The sequence below is a fragment of the Pan paniscus genome, chromosome 1 (assembly GCF_029289425.2).
Source record: "Pan paniscus chromosome 1, NHGRI_mPanPan1-v2.0_pri, whole genome shotgun sequence".
NCBI lineage: Eukaryota > Metazoa > Chordata > Mammalia > Primates > Hominidae > Pan > Pan paniscus.
The window spans coordinates 203,569,005-203,582,729 of NC_073249.2; the positions used below are offsets into that span (position 1 = coordinate 203,569,005).

The 13,725-nt window shown below is 46.7% G+C and overlaps 1 protein-coding gene and 1 long non-coding RNA gene across 3 annotated transcripts; one reads left to right on the top strand and one right to left on the bottom strand.

The window, feature by feature from the left end:
- Window positions 1-552: 552 nt before the first annotated feature.
- On the bottom strand, window positions 553-1,209 carry LOC129393609 (uncharacterized). The gene is made up of 2 exons (XR_008620585.3): window positions 1,127-1,209; window positions 553-823 (listed from the first exon to the last, which is right to left on the bottom strand). It is a non-coding gene; the product is annotated as an uncharacterized LOC129393609 (long non-coding RNA).
- A 1,630-nt stretch (window positions 1,210-2,839) lies between these two features.
- Window positions 2,840-12,906, top strand: ZNF436 (zinc finger protein 436). Of its 2 annotated transcripts, XM_024927519.4 has the most exons (4): window positions 2,840-2,978; window positions 4,295-4,387; window positions 5,192-5,318; window positions 9,138-12,906. In XM_024927519.4, the coding sequence occupies exons 2-4, from the start codon at window positions 4,355-4,357 to the stop codon at window positions 10,388-10,390; spliced, it is 1,413 nt and encodes a 470-aa protein (XP_024783287.1). In that variant the 5' UTR covers window positions 2,840-2,978; window positions 4,295-4,354; the 3' UTR covers window positions 10,391-12,906. The 2 variants fall into 2 exon arrangements, with proteins under 2 accessions (XP_024783287.1, XP_063450130.1); XM_063594060.1 differs by lacking the exon at window positions 4,295-4,387 and having other exon boundaries at window positions 2,847-2,978.
- The last annotated feature ends 819 nt before the right edge of the window (window positions 12,907-13,725 follow it).

The following is a 13,725-nucleotide window of genomic DNA, read 5'->3' on the forward strand; positions in this document are numbered from 1 at the left end:
CAGGCAAGGGGACATAGGAGACTCTCCGTGCTCTGCTTCCTCCCCCTGCTGCTCCACCCCCACACTATTCCCTCTAGCCATAACCAATCCTGACCAGCCTGGAACATGCTCTGGCCTTTCACGCCTCCGTGCCTTCGCACATGCTGTTCTTGAAGACTGGAATGCTTTCCCTCCCACCTTCTCCACCTCCAAACTCCTACAGTCTTACCAGCTCAGATGTCACCTCCTCCGTGAAGCCTCCCCCCGTCCCCGCCAGCTAGGAGTCCACCCCCTCCTGGGTGCAGACGAGCTCACCCCTTATTATAGCACTTGGACTGCAATGACTGTTTCCAAGTCAGTGTGTCCCCCACGTCCCCAACTCCTTGTGCAGTGATGAGCCTTTATCACCCCTCCTAGCAGGGCTCACGAGAAGCCCAGGTCATTTTGATTTTTTGAGGTGCCCCATCTGTTTGAAAATGAAGAGATGACAAAACAGGATTACACACATCAAGGCATGCTTTAAAATGTTTAACAAATTAATGTTTCTGATACAAAAAACTATGACAATTGTGCTGCTCACAAGATAATTATAAAATTTATTAAAAGGTAGGAACTTACAGTGCTCCACAGGCACAGTGGCCTGGTAATAGAGTACAGGTTTAAGGATATACAAGGAGGGTCTTTGATCCCATCAGCCAGTGGAGCCGACATAATGTATAACCTTCTTTAGAGATAATGTTGAAAGCCTAAATTGGAGACCCTGGCCAAATGGCTCTTCTGGCCTCTTTCCCAGTGATGACAGGCTGTCCTGCTGCTTCTGCACACAGTAGGTACTCATTGTTTGCTGAATCATGGGAACAAATACAGCTTTCCAAGTTGGTTACTGAAAATCCACATACAGTAAGTATTCCCAAGAAACACTGCAGTCCAGAACAATGGGGCAGGAAGCCACCTCCTCCTCCAGTGACCCCAACCCTGAGTCCAGCTGAAGGCTGCAACAGGAAGCCCCTCAGCCACTGTCCTTCCACTCCCTCTTCCCCACTCCCCCCAGGGGCTCCAGATGCAGTCATGCTTTCCATCCGCTCCCAGCCTCTCTTCTCTTTCCAACCTCTAGAGGGTCCCAGGTGAAGAAAAAAAAAGCACTTACGGAAGGAGGCAGGCAGCCAAGCTGAGCCCGGGGAGTCGTCCTGGGCGCCACCCCGCCCCCGCCCCCGCCCCGCAGGCCTGAGGAATAAAAAAAACAGCAAGAAGACAAAGAAGGGCTTAAAGCACTGGGGCAAAGGGGTGGGGGGAAGGCCTAAGAAAGTTTACAAAGCAATCTGTCAGAGAAGGGATGAAAAGGGACCCCCGCTGGGCTGAGGGGCTCAAGCCCTCAGCTCACCTTAGGCCCAGTTAGAAACCTGCAATTACTTCAGCTAGTCAGAAAGGCTCCCCTCCTCCTCGCTACAAGGAGCGTGGTTATTAACCTCTGACCCAGAAGTTTCCCTGAGCGTGAAGCCTCAACTTGCTGGGGTTTTGGCAACCCCAAGTACCTATGCTCTACTAGGCTCAACACACCGCTCACTGGAACCCACCAAACTGGCCTAACCTCTGTTGCGTCTGAATTTCTGGAAGAAACACGATGTGAGGATAAAGTCACCCACAGTTCCTCACAGCTATTGAGCCACTTTGATTTCCCAGATTTTCTGAGCTATCCAATATACCCACAAGCATTTCTGGAAGTTTCCCTTACCACCAAAGCCAGGGTTAATAAAAAGTAACGGCTATCATCCAAGAGCGCACTCTCTGGAACGCTTTAATCATCTCACTCACGCCTCACAACATCCTTAGGTATGATGACCCTCATTTTAGAGAAAAGGAAATGGGCCTGGATTCAATGACTTTCCAAAGGATACACAGCCTGGATTCCAAACCAGGCTTGTCTGACCTTGAGGCCCACGCTCTTTCCACTGGGGATACTGCCTCTAGGGGACCCTCCAGGATTCCATTTTATATGGTGCTCAGATCAATTTTATTTTTATAGCCAAATTTAGCAGTGGGGGGTTGTATACTAACTTTAGAGTTATTAATGTTACTAAGTTCTGGTAACCCACTACCATCGGACCAGCCTCGGATCGACTTTAGATGAGGTAGGATGGTATAATTCTGTGACATCTTAAGAATTCTTAGCCCCACAGTTGCGGGTGGAAAGAGAAGTAATGGGAAAGTCTGCATTATGGCTGGGGCGGGTCCTTCTGTTCTTTTTAGACACTTGAGTAATTTAATCATAAATAACCGGGCACTGGGAACAGGACACTCACTAATAAAAGCAAGGCCTGGAGTTATGTTTGAAAAAAATTTTCAAGTTCCTCAGTGGGTGGATCTATCTGCAAAACAAAAGAAAGGCCCCTTTCCCAGCCCAGGCAGAGAAGTCTCCTGTACAGTTAGAGACAACAGGCTTCCGGGCACGTAGCCAAGGTTCTGGGGATATTTATAACTTGAAGAGGGTGGGAGTCCCTAATAAGCTGCTATATTCTTTTTCCATCACTTCCCTCTCCAAGGCTACAGCGAGCTGGGAGCTCTTCCCCACGCAGAATGCCTGCTTTCCCCAGTGCTCGACTTCCATTGTCTAATTCCCTCATCCTGGCTGGGGAAAGGGAGAGCTGCGAGTCCTCCCGTTCCGAGGAACTCCAGCTGAATGCAGCTTAGTTGCTGGTGGTTTCTTGGCCAGCCTCTGTGGTCTCAGGGATCTGCCTATGAGCCTGTGGTTTCTCTGAGCTGCCTGCGAGTCTGAGGCCTCGGGAATCTGAGTCTTTAGGATCAGCCTACGATATCTGGGCTTCGCCTGCAAGTCTACGAATTCGAGATCTACCTGCGGGTCTGAGACCTCCGGGACCTGCCCGTGCTCTCTAGAATCTTTCTGAACGCCAGGTCTGAGAGAACGCTGCGGCTCTGGAATCCGTTCGCGGTCTCTCAGGTTTTGGAGACGACGATCTAGTGGATCTTTTGCGGGACAGGAGGTAAGTCTGTTCGTCCCCCACTCGGGTTTTCGGCTTCCTACCTTCAACCGGACAGGGACTTCTAAGATCCTGAAGGCCCGCCCGGATCAGGGCCTCAGACGCCCAGGGTCCCTTCGGTGCGGGAGGCCGCTGGGAGCCCCTGTAGCAGACAAGCCCTCTGGGACGCTAAGGAGGGCCCGCCCCCGCCCCCCTCCCCACCCCACCCAGGGGCCTGGCTATCTCCTCCTTACACGCCCTACACCGCCACCCGCTTCTGAGTCCCCCAGGGTTTTCGCCTCCCCGCCGCTGGACGCCACTCAGCCCGCCGCTCGAGGGGCGCCCCCTTGAGAAGGACGCAGTCGCACGCCCCTACAGGGTTAAAGCGCTGAAGCCGAGACACCGCCAGGCTCTACTGCCGACCGCACTCCGGAGTCGCCCCGGCGCGGGGCGGCGCGGGGCCTCTCGGGAGTTGTATTCCGTACAGAGCCGCGCCGCCGCAGGCGCTGCTGGGAGATGTAGTGCGTGGGCGGGGCTCAAAGTTCCAGCGCGGCCTCCGAGTCTCCCCTGGGGAGTGGGCGGCTGCCGCTTCCCTCTCCGGCCTGTGCTGTCAAGCAGGGGCTAATTCTAGCTCAGCTCAACACAGGCCAGCGCCTAAATTGGCCTGACTTCGCAGATAATAAGGCCCGACTCAAGAGAAGCTTCTAGGGACGTGGGGCGAAGCAGGGCAGCCTCTAGCTTAATCGTGCTGCAGTCTCCGTAAGAAAAAAGCGAGAATACTCCGCCCTGACTGGGAGGACGCGCTTACTTTTTCACCCTTTTGTTCTTTTCCCTCCTTGGCTTTTGGCCTCTGGCTAGCTTTTGTACGCGGGAGTGGAACTCCAACTCCCGGCAGGCCATGGGGGCAGGCACAGGCGCACTAGAGGCTCTTGGCCAGGCTGTGGGAGGCGGGCATAGTGTTCCGCCTCTGATTGGCAGAGTGGTTCACGAACTTCGCTCGCTGATTGGCTGAGGCAGCTGCCGGAAAGGACCCGGCCTCGAGATGGCAGAGCGGAGGCGTTCCCTGGGCTGAGCTGAGCGCCTCCTCCCTGAGACAGCAGCGGTCTAACCCCCGGCGCGGGAGGGACCCAGCCAGGGGGCTGTCCTAGTAGATTCCGGCATTGCCTCCACCCCGCTGTGGCGGAGACCCAGAGGGCGGGTCGCGCTCAAGGGTCAGGGAGGAGAGTGACCCGGCCCTGGTCCAGGGCCCTCCCTGCCCGCCTTGGGGCCAAAACTCCAGCCCTGGGGAGTGGGCAGGGCCTGTTTTCCGTGCCTCACGCCCTGCTTTTCGCCTCCTTCAGCGCTGTCTGCTAGCTGCTTTTCCTGCTCTCTCTCCCTGGAGGCGAACCCTTGTGCTCGAGATGGCAGCCGCCCTGCTCATGGCTGGGTCCCAGGTAAGCCGGAGGTGGCTTCTCAGACCTTGTCTCTGCTTACCCACCTCGTCCGGCGTTTCTCTGCTCTGCAAGTCCCTGTGGGAAATTCCCTGGGATTAGTAATTCGCTGGCTTCGATATTCTGCCTCCAGGGGCCTAGTACCAGGCCAGTATAGTCACAAACAAACATATATCGAACACCTGCTGTATACCTTTAAATACTGGGGAGATAAAAGATGGACGAGATGGACGCTACCTTCTAGCTCACAGCTCACAGTTCACAGTCTGTAGGGAGAAAGGCGCATCCACTTAAGCGTGGCACAACGTAGTAAGTGCTCTACTTGCTGTAGGAACAAAGTGCTGTAGTGTGGGAATCACTCCCAAGAAGTGGGCGTGATTAAGTCTATCTGGGGCATCCAAGGGGAGTGGAGCCGTGCAGAGGGGTAGGGGGCATTGAAGAACAGTTGGTACTGCAGTGGGACCTTAAAGAGTAGTAGAATTTCTCTAGTGTGAGAAGGATATTCCAGGAAAAGAGGAACATGATGAGTAAAGGTATGGAGCGATGCAAGTGCCAGATATGTCCTGAGAAAGTCACAGCCAGAGGATAAAGTTCCTGAGTGGGGCAGGGATAGCTGGCCATGGGACCAGAGCAATCAGCTCATAAATTGCTGCCTTCTTTACCACATCTCTTTTTTGCTTGTTTATTTCTTATTTGGACTCTATAGGTCACATTTAATATATTTTTCCTCCTGAATATTTCTAATCATGTATCTAATTTCAAGAAGTCCTAAATACAGAATAGTAGGGAAGTATCGTGTGATTTCAGGCACCTGTGACGTTTGAAGATATGGCCATGTATCTCACCCGGGAAGAATGGAGACCTCTGGACGCTGCACAGAGGGACCTTTACCGGGATGTTATGCAGGAGAATTATGGAAATGTTGTCTCACTAGGTAAGTAAGGATTCTACCTTTCTTTGCCTCCACGTTTTTGAGATCGTGTCAAAATGACTTAGTTCTTTCAACACAGCCTAGTGGTTTGATTTTTTAAAGCACTTAATTGGATATTGGCTTGACATGAGTCCTCAGGCAGATCTTTGAATGTGGGAACATCCAGGTCATATTGTCTAAAAAGAAAAAAACTGCTTCTGCACGTTTTAGACGTTCAGATTTCTTGTGCCCTGAGTCATTTTCCAATCTCCAGCCTGTTTGTACAGATCACTGACCAAACAGGTCTGGCATAATAGTGCTTGCCAGAATATAAATGCCCCCGTAACTAGTGCTTTTACTCTAGGGTGCTAAAAGATGAGGGGATTCTAACCCAGGTTCATGGGAGGGCGAAAGCCACCTTTTTGTGTTTGTTTTGGCTTCAGAGCCCTAGCTTTGCCTCAAGTTCCTTAGCTGAGTAGGTTCTCATCTAGAGATGTTTCAGTGTTGATGATGATAGATTTGTAATGTGTCAAATGCTGTTCCACAAGAATGCTGAAATAGATCACAAATTCTATTAGAGAGGGCAGCTGATTTTTTTTTCATGGTCTGCAAGCCTGTCTTCTCTCTTTACTGTACTTTGGTCTGGGTGTAACTAGAATAAAGAGTGTATTCTTGAGCTGAACGGTCTTTTGACTCACTTTGCCTCACTTTGCCTCCTGTCAAGACTTGACAGACATTAGCAAGCGTGTATGGGTCACTAGGTCATCTGCCATTCATTAGGATTAATCCTGTTTTTGAAATCTTTATTCCCATAGCCTTTTTCAGAACAAAAGGCAACTCTGAGGGCTTTCCTTTTTAACTTGAGCTTTCTCTGATGTCCCTAGTTTCTTGAATCCTTTCTTTATAAAAGTAACCATAAATAGTTATCTATCCAGATCTATTGCAGTCTGTAACCCAAATATTTCACTTAATCCAACAAAAGCAAAAAATGACAATCTTTAAAAAATGTGAATTTACAATTCTACAGTTTAGCCCCAAAAGCACTTGTTAGAAGGATGGAAGCGCCAAAAAACTGGTTTCTTGCCCAAATAAGTTTGGGAATGGGAATGGGTTTAAAAATGATTACAAGGCTTTTTTTTTTTTTTTTTTTTTTGGAGACAGGATCTTGTTCTGTTGCCCAGGCTGGAGTGCAGTGGCACGATCACAACTCATTGCAGCCTTGACTTCCCAGGCCCAGGTCATCCTCCCATCTCAGCTTCCTGAGTAAGCTGGGATCACAGATGCGTACCACCTTGCCCGGCTAATTCTTTTAATTTTTAAAAAAATTTTAAATTAATTAATTAATCTATTTTTTTGAAATAGAGTCTCAGTCTGTTGCCCAGACTGGAGTGCAGTGGCCCGATCTTGGCTCACTGCAACCTCCGCCTCCTGAGTTCAAGCAATTCTCCTGCCTCAGCCTCCCGACTAGCTGTGATTACAGTTGCATGCCACCACGCTCAGCTAATTTTTGTATTTTTAGTGGAGACGGGGTTTCACCATGTTGGTCAGGCTGGTCTTGAACGCCTGACCTCAAGTGATCCGCCCACCTCGGCCTCCCAAAGTGCTAGGAATACAGGCGTGAGGCACCATGCTCAGCTTCTTTTTATTTTTTTATTATTTATTTATTTTTTTGTGAGATGGAGTCTTGCTCTGTTGCCCAGGCTGGAGTGCAGTGGCGTGATCTCAGCTCACTGCAAGCTCTGCCTCCCAGGTTCACGCCATTCTCCTGCCTTAGCCTCCCGAGTAGCTGGGACTACAGGCGCCCACCACCACACTCAGCTAATTTTTGCGTTTTTTTTTTTTAGAGATGGGGTTTCACCGTGTTAGCCAGGATGGTCTCGATCTCCTGACCTTGTGATCTGCCCACCTCGGCCTCCCAAAGTGCTGGGATTACAGACGTGAGCCACCGCACCTGGCCTGCCTCTTTTTATTTTTAATAGAAGCGAGACCTCCCTATGTTGCACAGGCTGGTCTCAAACTCCTAGGCTCAAGTGATCCTCCTGCATCAGCCTCCCAAAATGCTGGGATTAGAGGCCTGAGCTACTGCATCTGGCCTTATAAGGCCTTTTTACCTCAGGATTCCTTAGAACCTTTAATGTGTTATTAGGCATTGTGAATTTTGAAGGAAATGATATTGTATGTACCATTTACCAACCCAGTTTATCCATGAACCCTTTTCTCCCAAAATACATACTTTCTTTCTGAAGAGTGTACTAAGAAACCCAATTTGGAGAATGCAGTGTCTGGTATAAAACTCCTTGTAGACAGTGGTTGTGTATTTTGATTTTCATTTAAAGACTGCATGTGAAATATACTTAGACAATGCCAAGAATGTTCTCAGCCAGACATCTTTTTTCCTTCTTCAACTTTCCCACTCCTATTTTCATTAAAAGGTCACTGAAAAGTAGGAAGTGACATTTGTCAGTCACTTTTCTGTCAACTATGACATAGGTAAAGATTCATTTTTCTCCATATTAACATAGTTGGTTCTGGCCAGGCACGGTGGCTCACGCCTGTAATCCCAGCAGTTTGGGAGGCCGAGGCGGGCAGATCACCTGAGATCAGGAGTTCAAGACCAGCCTGGCCAACATGGTAAAACCTGTCTCTACTAAAAATACAAGAAAATAGCTGGATGTGGTGGCGGGAACCTGTAATCCCAGCTACTCGGAAAGATGAGGCAGGAGAATTGCTTGAACCCAGGAGGCAGAGGTTACAGTGAGCGGAGATTGCGCCATTGCACTCCGGCCTGGGCAACAAGAGTGAAATTCCATCTCAAAAAACAAAACAAAACAAACAAACAAAAACATAGTGGCTTCTTAGTAAATATTTTATGATGCTACTAATGATGAAGACTTGGCAAGTTAAAAAATACATACTCACAAAATACCTAGAATCTTGCCTTTTAGATATTCTAATTTAGAGTCTCATATTTTCTGCTTCCAGTGTTCTTTCAAAACACGAATATATATAGTTTTTTTTTTTAAGAGACAGGGTCTCGTTCTGTCACCCATATTGGTGTGCAGTGGCACAATCACAGCTTATTGCAGCCTTGAACTCCTGGGCTCAAGTGATCCTCTTACCTCAGCCTCCTGAGTAGCTGGGACTACAGTTGCATGCCACCACATCCACCTAATTTTTAAAATTTTTTTGTAGAGATGGGTTCTCCCTATATTGCCCAGGCTGGTCTTGAACTCCTGGCCTTAAGTGTTCCTCCTGACTTGGCCTCCTAAAGTGTTAGGATTACATGCGTGAGCCACGGCACCTGGCCTGTATAGTTTTCTTAATGAATCATTAATTACAGCGATACAGAACGTTAATTTTGACAGACCTGAGTTTGAATACTGGCTCTACCATCTACTATGGCCTTGAGCAAGTCAATTCACTTGTCTGGGTCTTGGATTTCTCATTAATGAAGTAGAAATAATCACAATTCCTGACTCTCAGAATAGCTGTGATAAAGAATATATGTGATGAAGAATATAAATAATTTAGGCTGGCCACAGTGGCTCAGAAGTTCAAGACCAGCCTGACCAATATGGTGAAACCCTGTGTCTACTAAAAATAAAAAAATTAGCTGGGCGTGGTGGCGTGCACCTGTAGTCCCAGCTACTCAGGAGGCTGAGACAGGAGAATTGCTTGAACCCAGGAGGCAGAGGTTGCAGTGAGCCAAGATCACACCACTGCACTCCAGCCAAGGCAACACAGTGAGACTCTGTCTAAAAAAAAAAAAAATTTAGTATAGTGCCTGGCACACAATAGGTAATTTTTGTACTTACTAGTCTTATTGTTTACTTTTTATTACAGATTTTGAGATCAGGAGTGAGAACGAGGTAAATCCCAAGCAAGAGATTAGTGAAGATGTACAATTTGGGACTACATCTGAAAGACCTGCTGAGAATGCTGAGGAAAATCCTGAAAGTGAAGAGGGCTTTGAAAGCGGAGATAGGTCAGAAAGACAATGGGGAGATTTAACAGCAGAAGAGTGGGTAAGCTATCCTCTCCAACAAGTCACTGATCTACTTGTCCACAAAGAAGTCCACACAGGCATCCGCTATCATATATGTTCTCATTGTGGAAAGGCCTTCAGTCAGATCTCAGACCTTAATCGACATCAGAAGACCCACACTGGAGACAGACCCTATAAATGTTATGAATGTGGAAAAGGCTTCAGTCGCAGCTCACACCTTATTCAGCATCAAAGAACACATACTGGGGAGAGGCCTTATGACTGTAACGAGTGTGGGAAAAGTTTTGGAAGAAGTTCTCACCTGATTCAGCATCAGACAATCCACACTGGAGAGAAGCCTCACAAATGTAACGAGTGTGGAAAAAGTTTCTGCCGTCTCTCTCACCTAATCCAACACCAAAGGACCCACAGTGGTGAGAAACCCTATGAGTGTGAGGAGTGTGGGAAAAGCTTCAGCCGGAGCTCTCACCTAGCTCAGCACCAGAGGACCCACACAGGCGAGAAACCTTATGAATGTAACGAATGTGGCCGAGGCTTCAGTGAGAGATCTGATCTCATCAAACACTATCGAGTCCACACAGGGGAGAGGCCCTACAAATGTGATGAGTGTGGGAAGAATTTCAGTCAGAACTCCGACCTTGTGCGTCATCGCAGAGCCCACACGGGAGAGAAGCCGTACCACTGTAACGAATGTGGGGAAAATTTCAGCCGCATCTCACACTTGGTTCAGCACCAGAGAACTCACACTGGAGAGAAGCCATATGAATGCAATGCTTGTGGGAAAAGCTTCAGCCGGAGCTCTCATCTCATCACACACCAGAAAATTCACACTGGAGAGAAGCCTTATGAGTGTAATGAGTGTTGGCGAAGCTTTGGTGAAAGGTCAGATCTAATTAAACATCAGAGAACCCACACAGGGGAGAAGCCCTACGAGTGTGTGCAGTGCGGGAAAGGTTTCACCCAGAGTTCCAACCTCATCACACATCAAAGAGTTCACACGGGAGAGAAACCTTATGAATGTACCGAATGTGAGAAGAGTTTCAGCAGGAGCTCAGCTCTTATTAAACATAAGAGAGTTCATACGGACTAAGTCCTGTAATTATGATGGCTGAGAAATGATTCATTTGAAGATACAATTTTATTTGATATCAATGAACGCCCTCAAGACTGAGCTGCTTTTATCATACTCTCCTAGTTGTGGGCCACAATTTAAACCATCAGAGATGACAAGCCATGTGAAATTCTGACCCTCAGCTTTGGGAATGTTATCTCCTCCAAAATGGTGATTTTTATTCACTCAATGGGTTACTTCATTAAAATCAGCCCCACAAGTAACTGGAAATCTGAAGACCAGGGGACAAATGCTGGTGAATGCCCAGGCCTGGAAATGGAGTAAATCTTTCAATGTTATTTTCTCCCATCCTTGGCCCAAGGAACTATGCTAAGTGAAACGTGGGACTGTAATAGGGTGGTCATGGCTGCTTTGGAAAAAGGCAACTAGAGACTCTGCCTAAATTGCCACACCTATTCACACACCATAGTAGTTGGGCACACACATCTTCCCTTCCAAAGGGCTTTTTCCTTGAGTTGCTCATGCATTTGTATCTTTTCCATCTTCCTGAGGGCAAGATTTTGCACGATGAAGGCAATGATTGTAACTTTTCTCCTTCTCATTGTTTCTAATTAGCTCCTTTAAAGCTTGCATCTTTGTGAAAGCTAACTGAAGATACGGTTGGAAAGGAAAAATGAGACACAGGTTTGGGGACCAACGACCCATCGATGATGGTGACTTTAGCAGAAGATGCCCACAGTTATTACTGCCATTAATCAGATTTATGAATTTTCTTTGGGAATCATTATAGGGAATATTGTATAGAAAATATCTTCAAGAAAAGATAGGACCATCAGTGACAGTTAAGTGTAAGGAGCAAGTGGAATTGAGTCCTTCAGGGAAGGAACCACAGAGTCCCTTCCCAAGGAATGTAGGTCGTTTCTGTGTTCTTTCCCCTCTAAGATCAACTCTTCCTATCCTGCTAACTCTAAGATTTGATAAGGGCCACATCCCAGTGTTTATCTTAGCTTGCATCAGGGCATGTGTATGTACAGTAATGTGTATTCCTGTGGTTTTTCTAATAGAAACTGAATTTACAGAGACTTAGCATGTTCTTGGGTGATGTGAGTCATGTGACAGAAGTATAGACATAACTCCAATGTGAGAAATGTCCTTTTTTCATTATGGAAAATAATTTAAACACTAGTGCTTTAGTGTGCACTCTCCTGTAAGGTCTGTCTTTGTACAGAGCTAAGCACTTGTTTGTATGTGTTTGTCAATTGTGGAAGATAATGACCAGACAAATAGGTCGATTGTCCTATTCTCAGAATGAATTATCTTCTATGGCAATGAAGAACTCTTTGGCTTAGTCAGAAGGAATTAACGAACCTCAGTAGGAATGTATTTCCATCCTCCCACCCTACAGATATAAGTGGTTAAGATAACAGTTCGCCCAATTTAAGCCCAGTAGTGTCAGTTTTCCTAATCTCAGTCCAGGTAGGAATTAAGAAATATCTCAAGTGTTGATGCTATCCAAGCATGTTGGGGTGGAGGGGAATTGGTGCCCAGAAAATGGGACTGGAGTGAGGAATATCTTTTCTTTTGAGAGTACCCCCAGTTTATTTCTACTGTGCTTTATTGCTACTGTTCTTTATTGTGAATGTTGTAACATTTTTAAAATGTTTTGCCATAGCTTTTTGGGACTTGGTGTTAAAGGAGCCAGTGGTCTCTCTGGGTTGGTACTATAATGAGTTATTGTGACCCACAGCTGTGTGGGACCACATCACTTGTTAATAACACAACCTTTAAAGTAACCCATCTTCCAGGGGGGTTCCTTCATGTTGCCACTCCTTTTTAAGGACAAACTCAGGCAAGGAGCATTTTTTTTTGTTATTTACAAAATCTAGCAGACTGTGGGTATCCATATTTTAATTGTCGGGTGACACATGTTCTTGGTAACTAAACTCAAATATGTCTTTTCTCATATATGTTGCTGATGGTTTTAATAAATGTCAAAGTTCTCCTGTTGCTTCTGTGAGCCACTATGGGTATCAGCTTGGGAGTGGCCATAGATGACCGCATTTCTATGACCTAACTGTATTTCACCCCCTTTTCCTTCCCTACTGTTCTTGCCCCACCCCAACCAGTTCCTGCTGCTGCTTTTGGCTTCTTGGAGGTGAAGGGCTTAAAACAAGGCTTCTAAGCACCCAGCTATCTCCATACATGAACAATCTAGCTGGGAAACTTAAAGGACAAGGGCCACACCAGCTGTCTCCTCTTTCTGCCAGTTGTTGCCCGTTTGCTGTGTTGAACTTTGTATAGAACTCATGCATCAGACTCCCTTCACTAATGCTTTTTGCATGCCTTCTGCTCCCAAGTCCCTGGCTGCCTCTGCACATCCCGTGAACACTTTGTGCCTGTTTTCTATGGTTGTGGAGAATGAATGAACAAATCAATATGTAGAACAGTTTTCCTTATGGTATTGGTCACAGTTATCCTAGTGTTTGTATTATTCTAACAATATTCTATAATTAAAAATATAATTTTTAAAGTCAGCAAACCTGAGAATTATTTTAGTAACCCAGCACTGATTCATTTAATGGCTTTTCATCAGAGTCATTAAAATTGGGCATGATTGTCTTTACACTGATGCATTCCGTACAGATGTACAGGTATATTACACAGATGTTCTGTAGGAATTTGGGAGTACAGTATCTTGAGCCCTTTGGTTATTGCCGTATCTTGGGAAGATGAAAAAACCTGAGTAGTTTTCTACGGAGGTTATGCTGGTGACAGAAGCCACATAGGAATATTTGGTATGGGTGACTCGTTAGCTTTGGGGAAGGAAAAAAAATCCAAAAAGAAAAATGAGAGAAGGCCTTGTTGCTTTAAGGAGATATTTTGGAGTATTCATTAAGAATACTAAGTCTGGGTGCGGTGGCTCATGCCTGTAATCCCAGCACTTTGGGAGGCTGATGCGGGTGGATCACCTAAGGTCTGTATTTCGAGACCAGTGTGGCCAATCTAGTGAAACCCCATCTCCAGTAAAAATACAAAAATTAGCTGGGCGTGGTGGCATGCGCCTGTAATCCCCATTACTCGGGAGGCTGAGGCAGGAGAATAGCTTGAACCTGGGAGGCAGAGGTTGCAGTGAGCCGAGATCACACCACTGTACTCCAGCCTGGGCAGCAGAGCGAGACTCTATCTCGAACAAAACAAAACAAAACAAAAATACAACTAAAACAGTTTCTACCACACTAGGATTGGGTTCCTAGAACAGATACTTCTTAGAAGCAAAGGTTCTCTATTCGTAACACAGTTGTACAGTCTGCCTAAGGCTGTAATTAGGTATTACCAGGGTGTGGCCACAATTT